The sequence below is a fragment of the Magnolia sinica genome, chromosome 5 (genome assembly GCF_029962835.1).
Source record: "Magnolia sinica isolate HGM2019 chromosome 5, MsV1, whole genome shotgun sequence".
Lineage (NCBI taxonomy): Eukaryota > Viridiplantae > Streptophyta > Magnoliopsida > Magnoliales > Magnoliaceae > Magnolia > Magnolia sinica.
In genome coordinates, this window is record NC_080577.1 from 22,245,177 (window position 1) to 22,262,160 (window position 16,984).

Sequence of the window (16,984 nt, forward strand, 5' to 3'; positions counted from 1 at the left end):
TGCTGAAGTATCATTGAGAAACCCCACCATTGTCCCCATGTTTCCATCACATGCTTTTAGGGCCCCATTAAAGGAAACTTATCATGTATGCATTTTTTTTTTCAATTATTTCATTCCTAAATATACAATTATGTGTATTTTAGCAACTCTTGAAGTTTCCTTGAGAAGTCCCGCCATTTTCCCAATGTTTCTCTCAGTCAGCAATGCATATCTGGGTATTGGTGATATTACCGGCGATATCGATACATGTAATGGTACCGACACTACAAACACTGATTTTGTTGACCAAAATATATATTTTTTAATTGTTATATTTAATAATATGTACTGAAACTGGTGACTTTCCAGAAAATATCAATGTCTTGCACATACCCACAAATTTCACGATTTCAGGAATGATATATCACAAATATATCCAAGGGTGCACTTTGGTTGCACCAAATATCATGAAGTTTCATATTATTTCACAATTAATCAGTCTAATTTGGTGCAAAGTTATCATGACATTTCATGAGATTTGGTGCAACCATACACTCCCTAAATGATTTATATTGCCCTGGTTTGCAAATTGACTTGAATACCGACCCCATTGCCATGTGCTACATAAACTGCATTTGTTGAAGAGTCTCTTTCCCTTTATATTTTTAAGGGAATTCCTATTATCTTCATTGGTGCATGATACACTATATGGCTTTAGTAATCTCCTAATCACCAAAATGAAGCATGTACAGTAATGTGCCTTGTAATGTGTAAGAAGACTCGAGTTTGCTAATCCCTATTAATCACAACTTGGGGTGTGTTTGAGCTTGGGCTGTGAAGAAAGCCATGAAATGATTCTCTTGATGCGAAAGAGCTCTTTCTTTCCAGTACAACACGAACTCTATGGCAATTTTGGGGAATCCTACAAAAAGTCAAAATTTTGAAAAGCACACACACACACACACACACACACACACACACACACAGAGGAATTTGAAAATCACAAATTATTTTCCTCGACCTTAGAAATTGCCATGGGCCAACTACCACCTCATGGTATTTCAATTTCTTTGTGCAATGGTGAAGTTGCTTCTGCGGTTACGGTTCTAATGGATGTGTATGGTGTGCATTTCTGATAAATTTTTTTCCTGTTTTTCTGTTGTATCTTTTGTGGGGGTATTGCAGACAGTTGTATTCTGTTTGGTGGATATCTATATCATGCTCGGCAAAGCATTTTTGCCACATCTAGAGGGACTTAACAGCACACAGTTGCGGCTTGTGACCATCTATGCCAACCGGATATCACAGGCAAGATCAGGTGCTGCAATAAATGCTAACCATGGCTAGGTGGCTTGCTCGGGTGATATTTGTAGTGCTTTGGTTGGTTGTTCATTATTTTGTGTATTTGTATATTGTGTGAAATGCCCCTTTTGCCGGGGCAGGGTTTGGGTTGTTGAGTGGTTTTGTTTTGGTGTGAGAGAGTTTAGGGTGGGAGTAAAAAGGAAGAAGAGATTGTGAAAATTGAAATGGTGTTTCCATACTACATTTAGTCAGAGAAGGGGAAAGGTTCTCTCTTTAGTTTTGAAATAAATCCATTGATGTTGATGCACTTGGAACATTTTGTGTTTTGTGGGATTTTGGATGGATGTTCGGGTTTCAGAAGCGGGGTTTGATTTTGTGTGAAGAAATCTGATACTGTGGCCATAGATATTCTTTCGAAGGTTTGTATTTAAAATGCTCATCAGTACAGGTAAAACACTATCAACTTTGCAGACCATTGTATTTTTAAGTTTGAAGCTTGTTCGGCTTTTGACAAAATCATATGAATTACTTGAGGTGGAATCAACCGAGGAAAAATAGATTCCAGCTGCAGATGCTTCTTCGTTGGACTGGTGAATTACTAAATCGGAGCGCCCAGGTCTCTTAATGCAGTGGAAGGTGGGTGTTCATCGCAGGCAGAAATGGCAAGGGGATGTGTCGCCAACCCATGTTTTAAGAATGGTGCGCATCTGATCTAGATTGATCATAAGGTGGGCCTTAAATTGAGTGCCCTGGCACAAAACTGGGTGGGTCTGCTGAAAGAAAGTTGATAAGCTCAATGTTTAATCTAGAGGTTTGGATTGCTTGGTAGACTTGATTTTGAGCCCGGTTGTATCTCTACAGCAGGGCTCGTTAACACCATTGACCTCCTGCATGTGTTCGCATCTGTCCAGCAAGTAGCTGAGAAGAATTTGCAAGTACCCATTGCATTTCACAAGGGTATAATGCATTATCATTTACAACTTCTAAAGTTCTATTAACCGTGCTAATAAACTGCAATATGGAGGGACGTCATAGATTTGCCTGCCTACCCATGGGGTGGCTTGGACATCAAATCCAAGCCACCCCAAGGGATCAAAGCAAAATTACGCTGAAAGAGATGCCCTGATTTGCTGATTGGTGGATGCCCCAAGGGATGGTTGAGACAAAAAACAGACTGTGATACAGATTCAACTGAGAAATGCACAGTTGGTATTGTCCAGCATATCTGTTTTGAGTGTATGATCTATCTACTGTGGGTCTCTTGATTTAGATTGTTTTATTTGAATTCGTGGTGCAGCTGTTGTGCATCTCTCTCCGTTCTTTCGCAATGAAAATGAAGTGTTCCATTCAACCTTCAAAAGAGTGTTTTGAAGGCATCGTATGCCAGTGAGATTATTGTGATCCATGCCTTCACACGTACGTAATGGATTTCGGTTAAGATTGGCGTAGAAGGGAATGCATTTAAAAAATGCAGAAAAATGCTCCGGTGCTTTCCTGGAACTATAGGTTATGGTGCTCCTAGTTGCCTATGTTAATTTGGATAGTCCAATCAATCAATCTGAGCTGTCCATTAAGTTTAGAACATTTTCATGGGCTATTGGACCAAAATCACACTGATCGGACAATCTAATCCCTTCTTGATTTGGCCTTACTTTCTATAGAATAAAAAGGAATACGTGATGCTACCTAAAAATAGATTGATCAATTTGCTGTTTGGACCTTTTTTCGTGGAAATGATCTTGACTGTCCATATTGATGTCCTTTGATCAAATGGTTAATATTTGTCGTATTAATGTAATATTTTCAAGAAAGGCCATATAATGGGCCGTCGACCAAATGAACAGTCTAGATCAATGGATTGGACTGTCCGAATGTTCCGCCATAACTTATAGTGGTCTGAGAGCAGTGGAGCATTTCTTAACTATGCATTTGGAGTGAATGGTTGTTCATCAAAGCTAAGAGATTATTAGCGTGTTTGTGTAGGAAAGTTCAGGACTAGAGTTCATGGAAAGTAACTCCATGCAAAGTAAGAGTTTGGATGTTGCATGATCGGAGTACCAAGAGACCCATGTGATCTTTCCTATGCACATAGCCTGATACAATTGGCTACATTTATATGCAAAATAAAGGAGATTCGCACGATCGATCATCCAAAATTTTCACATTACGGAATCTTACGCATGGCCACCGTCTCTAAAAAGTCTATATAAGAAGCACCCGATGAAGTACTCCAAGCCCTTGCCAAAACACAATTTCTCTACACAACATAGTGCTACTTATCTTAGTTCTAGCCTTTTAGTTTCTCTACTTCTATCCGATTAGTCCTAGCCTTTTATTTTCTCCACTTCTATCCGGCCTTGTTATAGAACGTTTGGAGATTAGGATAGCTTACATTGCTTTTGTCCAGTACCATTGCTGCAGTATGCTTAGAAGCAATGTAAATATCCATGACCTATTGTCGTTGTATTCCTGATTAACCGAGTTCTTAATTGGAAGGTCACACTCTGGTAACCTCATGTTGACATCCGTTTCAATTGTTTATCCATACAAGCGATTGCATGTATTTATCTTTTATTTATTTCTTTATTTTTATTTATATTTTTTGCTAATTTTACTAAACTCAAATATCAATCAATAAAATCGATGTTTCAGCTAGGGCTATACACGAGTCAAGCTAGCTTGAAAAGCTCGCTCAACTCGGCTCGACTCAACTCGGATTGACTCGGCTTGAAAGGCCGATTCAAGGCAAGTCAAGCTTGTTTACTAAAGCTCGAGTTGAGTTCAAGCCAAGTTCGACCATGGTGTATTTCAACTCGACTCGACTCGAAGCTCGAGCTCCAGCTCGACCTCGGCTCGAGTAATATATTTTAATAATATATATTATATTAATATTAAATATAATATATATATATATAAGTTAAAAAAAGAAGTTAAAACTTAAAAAATTTTACTAAAAAACCCTACCCGGACATACCCGTCCCCACTCCCTCCATTTCTTTCCCTTACCCTACCGAGGTAAACTCGACTCGACTCGAGATAAACTCGACTCGACTTAAACCACTAGCTCGACTTGAACTCGACTCGAAAGCTTTGGCAAACGAGCCGAGCTTCAATGTTGAGCTTGAGGGCGAGCTCGAACTCGAGTATAGCATGGACGAGTTAAGCCGAGCTTGGCCCACCTCGACTCGACTCGGCTCGATGTACAGCCCTAGTTTCAGCCTTTAGTTTTTCATTTTTCCTATTTATTATTGCATTATTGAGAAACCTAAGTCTGATTATTACCATTGAAAGAAAAATCATTAACTAAAGGAAAAAAAAGAATCCATTCAGAAGAATTAACACTCTTCGTGTAAATTGACTGATTGTCACAACATTGGTAGCTAGACAGTCAAGCCAACAGGCCAAGGGTTCAAGTATCCATAGGTGGTGAAATCCTACTACGGTGTGAGTGTGTAGGGTATGTGTGTGTGAGAAAAAAAAAACTTTACAGGTTTGATCCTACAGCTGATTTTGCACTTGGGGTGGGTCGGAAGCAAACAATACGACTTAAATGAGCCTGCACTATCCTAATTGCACATGTTTGACTAAATACAAGCTATTCATTAACACATGCAACCTTTGTGTTTAATTGAATAACAACAATGGTAGGATAATGAATTCCATTAAAAATTATGGTGGGAGAGATGCATGGAACACACCTTCTGATCATATATGCATATGCAAGGGAGGAGAAACTTTTATACCGTACTCTGGCATAATGTGATGTATGATAGGCAGGCACTAATAATTTACTTAAAAATTGCACCTGTGAGGTACAAATTGTAAAATTAAACTGTGCAACTTATAATACCCAGTGTAGAATACCACAAGTCAAAATTAAGCTTATTTGATTATCTGAATATCTGGTTCATGGACATTCATTGATTGGTTAAAAATGAAAAAAATAAATAAAATCCAATGGTCCTGTTTCCCCAAACAAATGTCACGAATCAGAGGTTAGGATTGTTCAGCTTATCTGAATTTAGGATTGTGTCTGGGACTTGGTGACAGTTGGGGCACAATCTAGTCTGTTTTATTTGAGTTAATATGGTGAACATGTATAATTTCTGAGTGACTGCGTATTAAGCATCATATACCCAAACAATTCAGCTTGATATATATGCGTCGTAGTCTATTCATTTGCATTGTCGTGTTATGACCCATGGTGATGTCTTGAACCTTGGCTCGACCCCAAAATTGTGTGGTCCCCCCACCTCCCCTTATAAGCATGATGGAGAAGATCAGAACCATGCGTTTGGTGGGTTCCACTACGAATGAGCTCTCAAAATTTGCCCTGGCTGAACTGCAAAATTGATTTAGGGCTGTCCATTTACACTTTCCGGTTATCCGACAACTAGGATGAGGGATTGCAAGCTCAGATCACTCTTATAGTTAGGCAACATCCGAGCAAAGTTGTCGTGGACCAGAGTTCCAGATCCGGCCCCACCTGCCGGCTTTTGAAGAATGGGGAGTTATTTGATGCTCCAGCTGTGTATAACGCTTGATACACAGACACCCATAAATGGTACATGTGGCTAATATTAAACCCAATTAAGCTGACTTGCGTACACATGCCTTTTGAAATAAAACCATTGGATAATTTTATCGGAGTTTTACCCCAAAATTCCTCATAAGTATTAGTTTTCCAAAAAAACAAAAGGTGCTTTCAGCTTTCGTACTTATGAAAACATGCTTCCAGCTAGGGGGTGCATGCGGTTCGGTTTAGTCCAGTTCTTAGGTCAAATTAGAACTGAACTGTTCCCAACAGTTTCAAGAAAACTAAAACCGGAACCGGACCATTTGCACCTTAAAACTGAATTGGAATCGGACGGTAAAACACGATTATATGGTTTTGAGTTTTTTATAATTACCAATTGCATGATATATATATATATATATATATATATATATTCATCCTAAGCTCCTCTACTGAAAATTTTCACAAAGAATAATCTTGTCATGGTTTGTTTTTATGACTCTTTCGTGTTCTCAAAATGATTTTGTTGCCGATGTCTATTCATGTTGTGATCCATTTGAAGAATGGTATAGTTTTTTATGTTAAAAAAATAATTTTTAAATATTTATTGACCAAGGGGTCCAGTTTCAGGTTCGGTTCCAGGGTTCAGTTCTACGGTCCAGTTTGATTCTGCATAACCCCAAATTGATAACCGAACCGTTTCGAACAATTCTAAGAAAACTATAACTGGAACTGGACTGTTTACACCTTTGAGCCGAATTGGAATTGAACCGTAAAAAACCAGTTCGGCTATACGATTCTAGGTTTTTTATAATCCAGTCCAATTGCATGGTTTGTTTTTATAATTCAACCCAATCGCATGGAATTTTTTTTATAATCCATCCCAAGCTCCTCTATTGGAAATTTTCACAAAGAGTAATCTTGTCATGGTTTGTTTTTATGACCCTTTCGTATTCCAAAATGATTTTGTTGCCAATGTCTATTTGTGTTGTGATCCATTTGATGAATGGTATAGTTTTTTATGTTAAAAAATAAAATTTAAATATTTATTAAGGGGTCTTCTAGGTTTGGTTCTAGGGTTCGATTCTACGGTCTGGTTCACCGTCCGGTTGGATTATGCAAAACCCCAAATCGATAACCGAACCAAACTAATCGGTTCTTTGATTTTTAGAACCAGAATTAAAACTAGTGCACTTCAAAACTAGACCATATTGTGCAGTCTGGCCAGTTTCGGTTCAGTTTACTGATTCTACCAGTTCCATATGCACCCATACTTCCAGCGTAATAATGAGAGTCAAATGACCTATCTACCCTTATTTTGAGAAATGAGGTGAAACCCGGAACCATGTTAAAAAGAAATTAAGAGCACGTGTACACTAAAGTTAGGGTACATGCCACACATGTGCCTGTGTGGCGCATGTGTAAGAGATCCAATCCATCCATCATGTTAGTACGTCCTTGTACATGTTTCCCAAAAGAAAATCTGGTTCCGTTAGCATCTGGGCCTTAATATTGGAACACATGTTGATGGATTTGGGAAAAAAAAAAACTCATCCAAGTATTTCAGGCTGTACATTTGTTCTACAAATTGTAGCCCAACCAGCAGATGGATCAACCTGGCTCTTGAGCTAAGGCATCAATCTAATGGTACTATTTTGACAGATGGATTGGAACTCGGACAAATAGTATGGTACCATGTTAGCATGTGGCATGTACATGAACTCTATTGCACATGAGTGTGAGCTTAACCATGCTTAAAAATAAAATTTTTAAAGAGGGGATTTGGATCTGCCTCATTTTTGGACTCATGCCCTATAATTATTAGAAAAAATGAATAAACTATTGGATACATCATGGTGGGTACCACAAAACACCGACCACTAACCATGTCCTTAATACTATGCAATCTGCGGCAGATTTTTTATTTTTATTTTTTCCTTTTCAAAATTGTTTTTATAATAACACATATTTTCATCTGTGTAACTATTTAATTCTTAATAAGCAACCTCATTAATTGTTGAGCATTTTCATCATTTTCTTTAAACTAAATAAACGTCAGAGAAAACTATCTAAAGGTACGGGTTTTGACAACAACTTGATTAATAAGATAGCTTAGTGAACATTTAATTAAAAAAGGCACCAGATGTAAATATTATATTAATGAAATACTATTTTGTAAAATTATCTTATTTTTTTAACATCATCTTGGGTTGCCATCACCTCTTAAAATAAGGGTCAATATGTCATTTAACTCATTAATAAGATCCGAAGCATGATTTTAGAAATATGAAAGCTGATAGCATGTATTGGGAAAAGTAACATTTGTGAGGAATTTTTGGTAAAAATCCTTATTATTTTTTCATTTTTAACTGTCCAATAAATATATAACAATCTAATATTGCGACAGTGAAATAAAAATAACTTCGGTTCATGCTACATTTAAATTGATTATCAGATAGCCCCTGATTTTAATCAACCTATATAATAATATATTATATTACATTTGCAGGAGTTTTGTGCTTTCATTATTCATTCCGAGCCGGGATAAAAGATGGTTACATTAGGTTGGCAGTTAGACTACCTGCATATCATTCATCCCACAATGCCAGAGTATCAAAGTATTTCTCTTTGAAGAAAGTTGCATTGATTGGGTTCAAGCTGTATATGGGCTAGTCGGGTTGGGTTGGGCTAGATCAACATGAGCCCAACTGTTATTCGAATGAGCCACGTATTTTAGACCCCATCGGGTTAGCCGAATTGGGTTAGTCGGACCGGCAGTTCGACCCAACCATCGCCAGCCTTGAAGTCCAGCTCCCTCTAAAATACAGCGCAATGTATGTACTGGACCTTAAAAAGTGCTAAAATCCAGCATTTGAAGGGCCATCTGTTTAGCCGTTAAAGGGGTCTGATAGAAAAGTCCTAAAACCCTAAACCCTAAAAGAGGTTTCTAGACCTTTCCAGTTTTCCCGAACTAACCTCAACGAGCTCTCTTCCGGAGTCCTGACTCTCATATAACAGTTTCCTCTTCTGCTCGCATTTCTCCTTCTGTACTAAAACCCTAGAAACCAAAAACTCTCTAGCTTTCTTTCCATTTTCTTCTTCTCCTCTTCCCACCATGTATCGTGCTGCTGCAACCCTTGCATCCAGAGCCAGGTCTGCAGAACAAAGATCAAAGAAAATAGATTCTTTGTTCTTCTTTTCATTTCTTTCTTTGTTTTTTTTTTTTTTTAGGCACTTTAGTGTTTCTGCATTTGGGTTTTGTTCTCATTTCTCTTGATTTATTGATGTATTTTCTTTTTTAAAAAAACTTGTGTAGGATCTCTAGAAATGGCAGCCAGCAGGTAAGTGCTTTGATTTTGCTTCTTTTGTCTCTTTCATCTCTCTCTTGTTGTTTTGTGCTTTTGGAGATGAATATTGGGTTTTTGGGTTTTGCTGTCATTTATTGAAATCACCATTTTCTGTTTGTGGGTTTAGATTGGCAGTCGGTTGAGCTGGAGCAGAAACTATGCGGCAAAAGATATTAAATTTGGGGTCGAGGCTCGGGCGTTGATGCTTAAAGGTGTTGAAGACCTCGCAGATGCTGTCAAAGTGACAATGGGACCGAAGGTGCTATTTTTTATTTTTATTTTATTTACCCATTGAAGTTATTGAAACCTCTGTTACTGTTGCTAGAGTTGTTCTTTTTTGAATTGTTGCTGCTTTTGTGTTGATGATTTTGTTTGTATTGTTTTATCATGCTTTTTTGTGTTGATCAGATTGGAAACTTGGTTTGTGATTGCCGTATTTTTATTTTCCTTCACGGAGTCATTGGCGTGCTTTACAGCTTAGATTTTTTAGACAGCATGAATTGGTAGCTGGTTCTCAATGCTGAGTTCTATTAAATCACCATTACAAGCTTGCAATTCACTACTCACTATCATTATGAAGCATTTTGATGCGCTACATGGAAAGGTTCATAATATCGGAATGTACTTTATTGTGCTGGGGATATGTTCCACTGTGTATGTATACTGTATAGTACTGGAAGTATTGTCCAAATTCATTCCTCCCCATATAATTTTAATGGAATTCAGTGATAACGAGATTGATAATGTCTTATGGTATCAAAGCGGGAATGCATCTCAGTAAATTCATACTGAGATGTAATACATTCAAATGATATTTTGAATCTTGGTTGTAGGGATTGTAAGGGTGGCTTTTTTCTTATTCATATAATTTCTGTTATTTTATCGTGTTTAAAATTATAATAGTGGTGGTAATGATGATGACAACGATAATAATATTAATGATAATGATAATGACAGTGATGATTATCATGATGGCGATGATGATAGTGTAATGATGAAAGCAACAATAATAAAAAGTTTATCCTTAATTTATTTTTTTAGGGAAAATCTCATGTGGTACTTGGTATGCCATTTTTGGAGTGTATTCACCTTTTTTTTTTTTTTTTTTCCTCTTTTCATCTCTCCTTGACACTATTGGTGCACATGGCCCCATGATACGTGGGTAGTCTAATCATTAATCTGGGCTTCCTGTTATGTGCTCTCCAATGTTCATGGGCCACCATAAAGAACTCATATTTGGAGTGCAGTCACTTATTCTTTCATCCTCCTCCAGTTTATTGATTTGGAGTGGTGCATACAGAAAGATCCTCAAGGTTGTATTTGTGTCTTTTCATGCTTATTGGTCAATTTTATGGACATCTAGAAACTGGTGTGTGTGTGTGTGTGTGTGTTGGTAATGATTAAAAAAGAAAAGAAAAAAAGCTTCTGGCTTTCTAGCGAGGCTTTCACCTCTTCCTAATAAAATTTTATCACCGTTCAAAAAACAAAAAATCTACAAGCACACTTTATCTATGTAACAAAAAAATCTACATGAAGGCTTTTGCATTTTATTTGGTGTTTATGGTTATCTTGTGTTTACTGTCCATTGCTCATAACTGCAAATTGGATGAGGATTCATAAGTTCCTCTCACATGTATTCCTATTTTTCTCTACATGTTTTGTTATTTAAAAATGCTTATCAGGCACATATCATTCAGAAGTATCTTTTTTAGTCCTTTGTTAGCAGAGTGTTTTTCCATCTGATGGTTGGGCAATTACAGGGTCGTAACGTTGTCTTAGAACAAAGCTTTGGTGCACCCAAAGTGACAAAAGATGGTGTGACTGTTGCAAAGAGTATTGAATTTAAGGACAGAGTTAAGAACATGGGTGCAAGCCTTGTGAAGCAGGTTGCTAATGCAACCAACGATGTAGCAGGAGATGGTAAGATTTCAAACCATACGGGAGATTTCTTTTAGTTGATTTTTTTTGCTAGGTTCACCTTTGCTCAATGGACAGCCTCCCTTTTTATTTTTATTTTTTTCATTTATTTAGTTTGTTTCTACTAAAGAATTGGCTCTGTTTGGAAAGCAAACAAAAGTAGTATCCCGTGCTCATAGAGTGAGTTGTACCTTGTGGGCCATTTATTCTTATTATAGGGTGTCTAGTCATATTGGACCACCGTGTCAGATGTGATTGTACAGTTCTTGTGTTATCTACGTCGTAAACTTCTTTCCTGGTTTTCAACAGGTTTACATCCAACCCTACCCAAGTTTACGTAATTGCCTAATTTTGTGGATGCTTGTCTACCTGCAGGTACCACTTGTGCCACAGTCCTCACTCGTGCAATATTTGCCGAGGGTTGCAAGTCAGTTGCAGCTGGGATGAATGCGATGGATCTAAGGCGCGGGATCACAATGGCAGTTGATTCTGTGGTGACAGACTTGAAGAGCAAGGCACGAATGATTAGCACATCGGAAGAGATAGCACAGGTTTAAATTGATGCCATAGTTCTTAGTCTTAGCATTGTGTAAATGCTGTGCTTTCTACTAGTGCTAAATAAAATTTCGGGGCTGAGTTATATGTCATTTCAATGTGGAAAGGTTGGTACCATATCAGCAAACGGGGAAAGAGAGATCGGCGAGCTGATAGCAAAGGCGATGGAGAAAGTTGGCAAGGAGGGAGTCATCACCATCGCTGTAAGCTACTTGGTGTTGGGTTGATGTTCTTTTACCTTATTATTATACATACTGGTTTATGTTGATTTATAACAGCAGTCATCCTTAATCTGCACTGATGCTTTTCATGAAAATCATGATATAAATATTATCCGTCATATACTCGTGTCATAAAAAGTATCGATGCCAATTAAGGTTTGACCTATTTATATCCTTAATTTGCTTAAAAAAGCATTTATATCATAAAAGCTATCAATACAATACAGTGGATGGACCTATTTGTATCATAAAAGGTATCATTGCAAGTTAAGGATGATTGCTATAACATACAGTCATTGTCAGATAAAATTACAAAATTTTTCTGTTTTCTTCATTAATTTTCCTCAAATTTCATCATATGTGATCCGAAGGTGACTGCTGTCTCTTTCCTTTTCAGTCATTTTATTATGTTGAGTGGTATGTCCTCTCTGACCTGGCTTGGGAAAATTTTGCAGGATGGAAAGACTTTGTACAACGAATTGGAAGTTGTTGAGGGAATGAAACTGGATAGGGGTTACATATCCCCTTATTTCATCACTAACCAGAAGAACCAAAAATGTGTGAGTTGATTTTCTTAATGAGCTCTCTCTTAACCTTGATCTATGATATTCCCATTCGTGCAAAAGAGCCAGGAGTGTGGTTTTCCCCTTTCGTGCAAAAGAAAACCTGCATTTGTATTGGTTTGGATATGCTGAGTTGCTGGGCACCACTTCCTTTGTGGATTCTCTTTCACGCAAAAAACTACAGATGTTGTTCCTTGATTCTGTGTGCTGATCTTGCTTATGCATTGTTCCTCCTAAATGTGCATGGATTTTTTGCTGGCAGGAACTTGATGATCCTCTTATTCTAATTCACGAGAAAAAAATCTCTAGCATTAATGCGGTGGTGAAAGTGCTGGAGTTGGCTTTGAAGGTACACAACTCTCTTGGTATCCTGTTGGGGTTTAAACCACCAAGCGTTTTACTGGCATTATGCAATATTGCTTGCTTGCCTAATTGGAATTTTTTGTGTATATTCAGTTGCAAAGGCCTTTACTAATTGTTTCCGAAGATGTAGAAAGTGATGCATTGGCGACTCTCATTCTAAATAAACTTCGTGCTGGAATTAAGGTGTTTTCTCACGTTCATGTCACCCTGAAGGGATTACTTGCTTACTCAAATAAACAGTTATTGGTTTAGATATGAGAATTTCAGTTATCTGATGGGCAAATGATGTATTTAATAGGTCTGTGCCATTAAAGCACCTGGTTTTGGAGAAAACAGGAAAGCCAATTTGCAAGATCTTGCCATTCTCACTGGGGGTGATGTGGGTTCCTTCATCTATTTTCTGTGCTTGATTTTCTGAAAAATTTTTGTGGCGTTATTTGCTAACAATTTATCCATTCCATTCCTTATTGTAGCTCATAACTGAGGAACTCGGGATGAACCTTGAAAAGGTGGAACATTCTATGCTAGGCACATGCAAAAAGGTGAGAGCTTCTGCATCCCAGATATGTTCTTAGTTGTTTAACCATCTTATTGTTCCTTGTTATAAAATTGAACATTTAAAGATGTATTTATCCAATTTTTAATGCTCAACTCTCGTTCTATTTCTCAAATTGAAAGATAATAGGGAAGGTGTTATTTTATTATTTCAATCTTCCCTTTAGTATTGTTTCTACATTGCTGTCGTGTTTCTCTTTATGTGATACTGTCGGTTTTTTTTCCAGTTGCCATTCGTATCTGCTTGGTTTTCAGTCAGAGAAAATTAACCATCTGTTATTTGGTCTTCAAAGCCTTTTTTTTTTGTAAGGTTTAATTGGGCTGCTCTTCACTAATTAGCGTACAACAATTACAGGTGACGATATCTAAAGATGACACTGTCATTCTTGATGGGGATGGTGATAAGAAGGCTATTGAAGAAAGGTGTGATCAGGTTTGTGCTGTTCGTCTCTGTCCAAACCCCTAATCTTTTGGTATTTCATGTACTTCTTTTGGATTTTGAGGGCTTGTCATGAGAAGTGGCAATAGAGTTGTTGTAACTTAGTGGTGTTTGAAGTGTCTGTTTTTGTTCTTATGTTTCTATTCTTTTATTCTGACAGCTGAGGTCAGCAATTGAATCGAGCACATCGGATTATGACAAGGAGAAGCTACAAGAAAGATTGGCAAAGCTTTCAGGAGGCGTTGCAGTGCTAAAGGTCTTGTCTCACTAGCCTCTTCTTTAAAATTTGTTGAAGCCATTTGACTTCTATTGGTGCCATGTCCAGTTACCATCTGAGCTTAATCTCCTTCAATCTTCTATTGGCACCATGTCCAGTTACCATCTAAGCTTAATCTCTTTCAATCTGATAAAGTGGTGCTCAGCAGTTGGAGGCCTAATAGTTTGTGGAGAAGTATTCATAGCTGATGGGGGGTTGCTTTTTGCAGATTGGAGGAGCTAGTGAAGTAGAAGTTGGTGAGAAAAAGGATAGGGTGACTGATGCTCTAAATGCAACTAAGGCAGCTGTTGAGGAGGGCATTGTACCTGGTATGTCGTTGTCTTTCGCTCATCTAGCCTGTGGTTGTTGCTGCTTTAACTTAAAATCTCAATGAAGTGCTTCTTTTTGCAGGTGGTGGTGTTGCTCTTCTTTATGCGTCGAGGGAGCTGGAGAAGCTGCAAACTGCGAACTTTGATCAGAAAATTGGAGTTCAAATTATTCAGAACGCTCTTAAGGTTAGGTTTCACAGTACATTGTTATATCTAACAAATTTCATTCAAATCATGGACATGATTATGGTGAATGTTTACCAGCATTGTTCAGTTGTGGTGTGTCATCTACCATACACACAATATGCATGTACAGCAATGCGGACAATCTAATTTCTAGGCCCTGATAGTCACACTGATCGAAGGATGCTTATCATAAAATTGGCAGCTATGAGGTGGACAGCGAAAGGAAAATGGTGCTGTCTGAATTTGATGAGTGAATCATTGCTTGGTGTGATTTATTATTATTATTATTATTGACTAGTTTCATTAAGCACCAAAAATCATACAGCTCTGGAAGCCCCCTGGGACAGTTGAAGCTCTTGACATCCTCCTAGGCTCTCCTAAGAACTTGCAAAAAGCAACAAACAAAAACAACCCTTACAGGCTGCAAGAGATGGACAGAACCATATGGAAACAACCGATTCGCAGTTCCTCAAAATAGACCAGCAAGTTTGCTCTTCAAAATCCATGTGACGTGGTACCCATTCCATACAATATGAAAGAAGGGCCTGCTTGTGAATTTTGAGCCACATCTCATCCATGAAGGGGTCCACGATTTGGACAGTCTCAATTGACAAACATGTATGCCATGTGTATGGTTGATCGTACAGATGGGACGCACTGTGCCCAACTTATCAGAAAAATTGCTCAGAGCTGTTCTCATCTTACTTGCAATTTGAGACTTAAAAAGTGGGAAAATGGAACATGCCTAATGCAATCTAGCAGTTCCTGTCTGCCCACAGCAAATAGCAGATTGGTCCACCAAAAGAACAGAACCAATCAGATGGAAAAGGAAAAAAAGAAAAAAGACGAGCAGAACTAATCCAGATTTGTGGGTTATCTAAATGGGCCTTTAGGTTTTGAAAGGGAGGTGCTACTTGAAATTAATGCAGTAATTATCTAACTGCAGACACCTGTGCATATTATTGCTTCCAATGCCGGAGTTGAAGGGGCTGTGGTTGTTGGCAAGCTATTGGAGCAAGATAACACTGATCTTGGATATGATGCAGCCAAAGGTGGTTTCTCCTTGCCCACCATTTTGTTAATTCCAAACCTTTTCTGTTCTGAAATTTACTTTTAGTTTTGCATGTGATGTGCTGAGTTGTATTTTCTTTTGTACTCATTTGAATAAACCAGGTGAATATGTCGACATGGTTAAGGCCGGGATCATTGACCCACTGAAAGTGATCAGAACTGCATTGGTGGATGCTGCAAGGTATTTTCTCCCCTCTACTTGACCCTATTATAAGGTGGTGACATTTCTTTCTAGAAACTTGGTTAACTGTTGTGGGATGAATTGAAAACCAGAAGCAACATTGCTTGTATGAGAGAATTTGTATTTAAGGAAGAGTCTGAGGAATTGACTGATAACAGTCTAATCCTTTTTAAGTATGGCAATGATAAGGTGTTAGTGGCCATCAACTCTTCCCCATGGATTGTGGACACCCTTAATTCCCTATTAAAGGCCCAGATGGTTATGTAATCACTCATGCATCCATTCCAGTCATAAACTGAAAAACTCTACTTGGGATTTTTTTCACTGCTACTTTGTGGGCAGAATCGCAGGCAATTAGATAAACCTTTGTTTGTCTTATCTGTAACCTCTCCTTGATATGTTGCAGCGTATCTTCATTGATGACTACAACTGAGGCTGTTGTCGTTGAACTACCAAAGGATGAGAAGGAGGTTCCAGCTATGGGCGGCGGCATGGGCGGCATGGATTATTGAAGGTCTGACTAGTTGTTATCCATAGAGAAAATTGCTTGAAGAGGAAATGAAATGGTTAGGGTTTTTAAGGTGGGTCCCTCTTATCCTTTTTCATGCACCCTATTGGCACCAGGACAGTTAGGCGGTTAGAGTTCTTCATTTTAGGAGGCTAGCCATTTCTGTAATCATAGAGAGGTCACTAGGAAGTTTTAATCCTGCTGTGCTACAAGTGCCATGACTGCAACGGGATTGGTTTCTTGGAACGGAAAGATTAAGATGGTTTTTGAGATGAGGATAGTTTGCTCTTGTTTTGATTTCTGTGGTTTGTTGGAGTTGCTCTCTTTGTTTGTCACATATGCTTTGGTGTTGCTGAGTGCACGACCTTGTTGCTGAGACCAGGTGCATGGTCCAATTCAGCCCATAAAGCAGGCTGATCCAGCTGTCAGGTGAGCCATGAATCCATGTTGATTGTGGACAGATTGCTCTAAGCTGTGTTATAGTGATGACTTGGGCCATTGTGTCGGCTCATTTTGGATTTTGAGCCAGGCAATCAGGTATAAAACGCTTAAGTGGGCTGCACCACAGGAAAGAGTTGGATCAGGCTATTTGTTTTTGTACCTTCATCCTGGTGGGACCCCACGAAGTTCGGGACCCCACCTCAATGTCGATGTAAAATTGAGGGAGTTGGAAGGCTCAAGTTGGCAACACCTCAT

The 16,984-nt window shown here is 38.3% G+C and overlaps 2 protein-coding genes across 3 annotated transcripts in view; both read left to right on the plus strand.

Annotated features, from left to right (window-relative positions):
- LOC131245730 (CLIP-associated protein-like) overlaps positions 1 to 1,756 on the plus strand; it is an 88,898-nt gene extending 87,142 nt beyond the window's left edge. For both annotated transcript variants that reach the window (XM_058245386.1, XM_058245387.1), the window contains exon 21: positions 1,165 to 1,756. In XM_058245386.1, coding sequence (XP_058101369.1) covers positions 1,165 to 1,326 — 162 coding nt within the window. In that variant the 3' untranslated portion in view covers positions 1,327 to 1,756. The remainder of the gene's footprint in view (positions 1 to 1,164) is intronic.
- Positions 1,757 to 8,695: 6,939 nt separating this feature from the next.
- Positions 8,696 to 16,563, plus strand: LOC131245731 (chaperonin CPN60-2, mitochondrial-like). Its single transcript, XM_058245388.1, has 18 exons — positions 8,696 to 8,950; positions 9,114 to 9,138; positions 9,272 to 9,403; positions 10,905 to 11,064; positions 11,437 to 11,612; positions 11,724 to 11,819; positions 12,293 to 12,397; positions 12,663 to 12,749; positions 12,857 to 12,946; positions 13,062 to 13,142; positions 13,237 to 13,305; positions 13,674 to 13,751; positions 13,918 to 14,013; positions 14,243 to 14,342; positions 14,425 to 14,528; positions 15,475 to 15,580; positions 15,702 to 15,780; positions 16,187 to 16,563. The coding sequence occupies exons 1-18, from the start codon at positions 8,913 to 8,915 to the stop codon at positions 16,290 to 16,292; spliced, it is 1,728 nt and encodes a 575-aa protein (XP_058101371.1). The 5' UTR covers positions 8,696 to 8,912; the 3' UTR covers positions 16,293 to 16,563.
- The last annotated feature ends 421 nt before the right edge of the window (positions 16,564 to 16,984 follow it).

What these genes read in the sequence shown, in the direction of transcription:
- LOC131245731 (XM_058245388.1), top strand. Translation starts at nt 8,913, where the DNA reads ATGTATCGTGCTGCTGCAACCCTTGCATCCAGAGCCAG. An exon ending in CAACGATGTAGCAGGAGATG is followed by an intron (nt 11,065 to 11,436) that starts GTAAGATTTCAA and finishes GTCTACCTGCAG; the next exon opens with GTACCACTTGTGCCACAGTC. An exon ending in ACCAGAAGAACCAAAAATGT is followed by an intron (nt 12,398 to 12,662) that starts GTGAGTTGATTT and finishes TTTTGCTGGCAG; the next exon opens with GAACTTGATGATCCTCTTAT.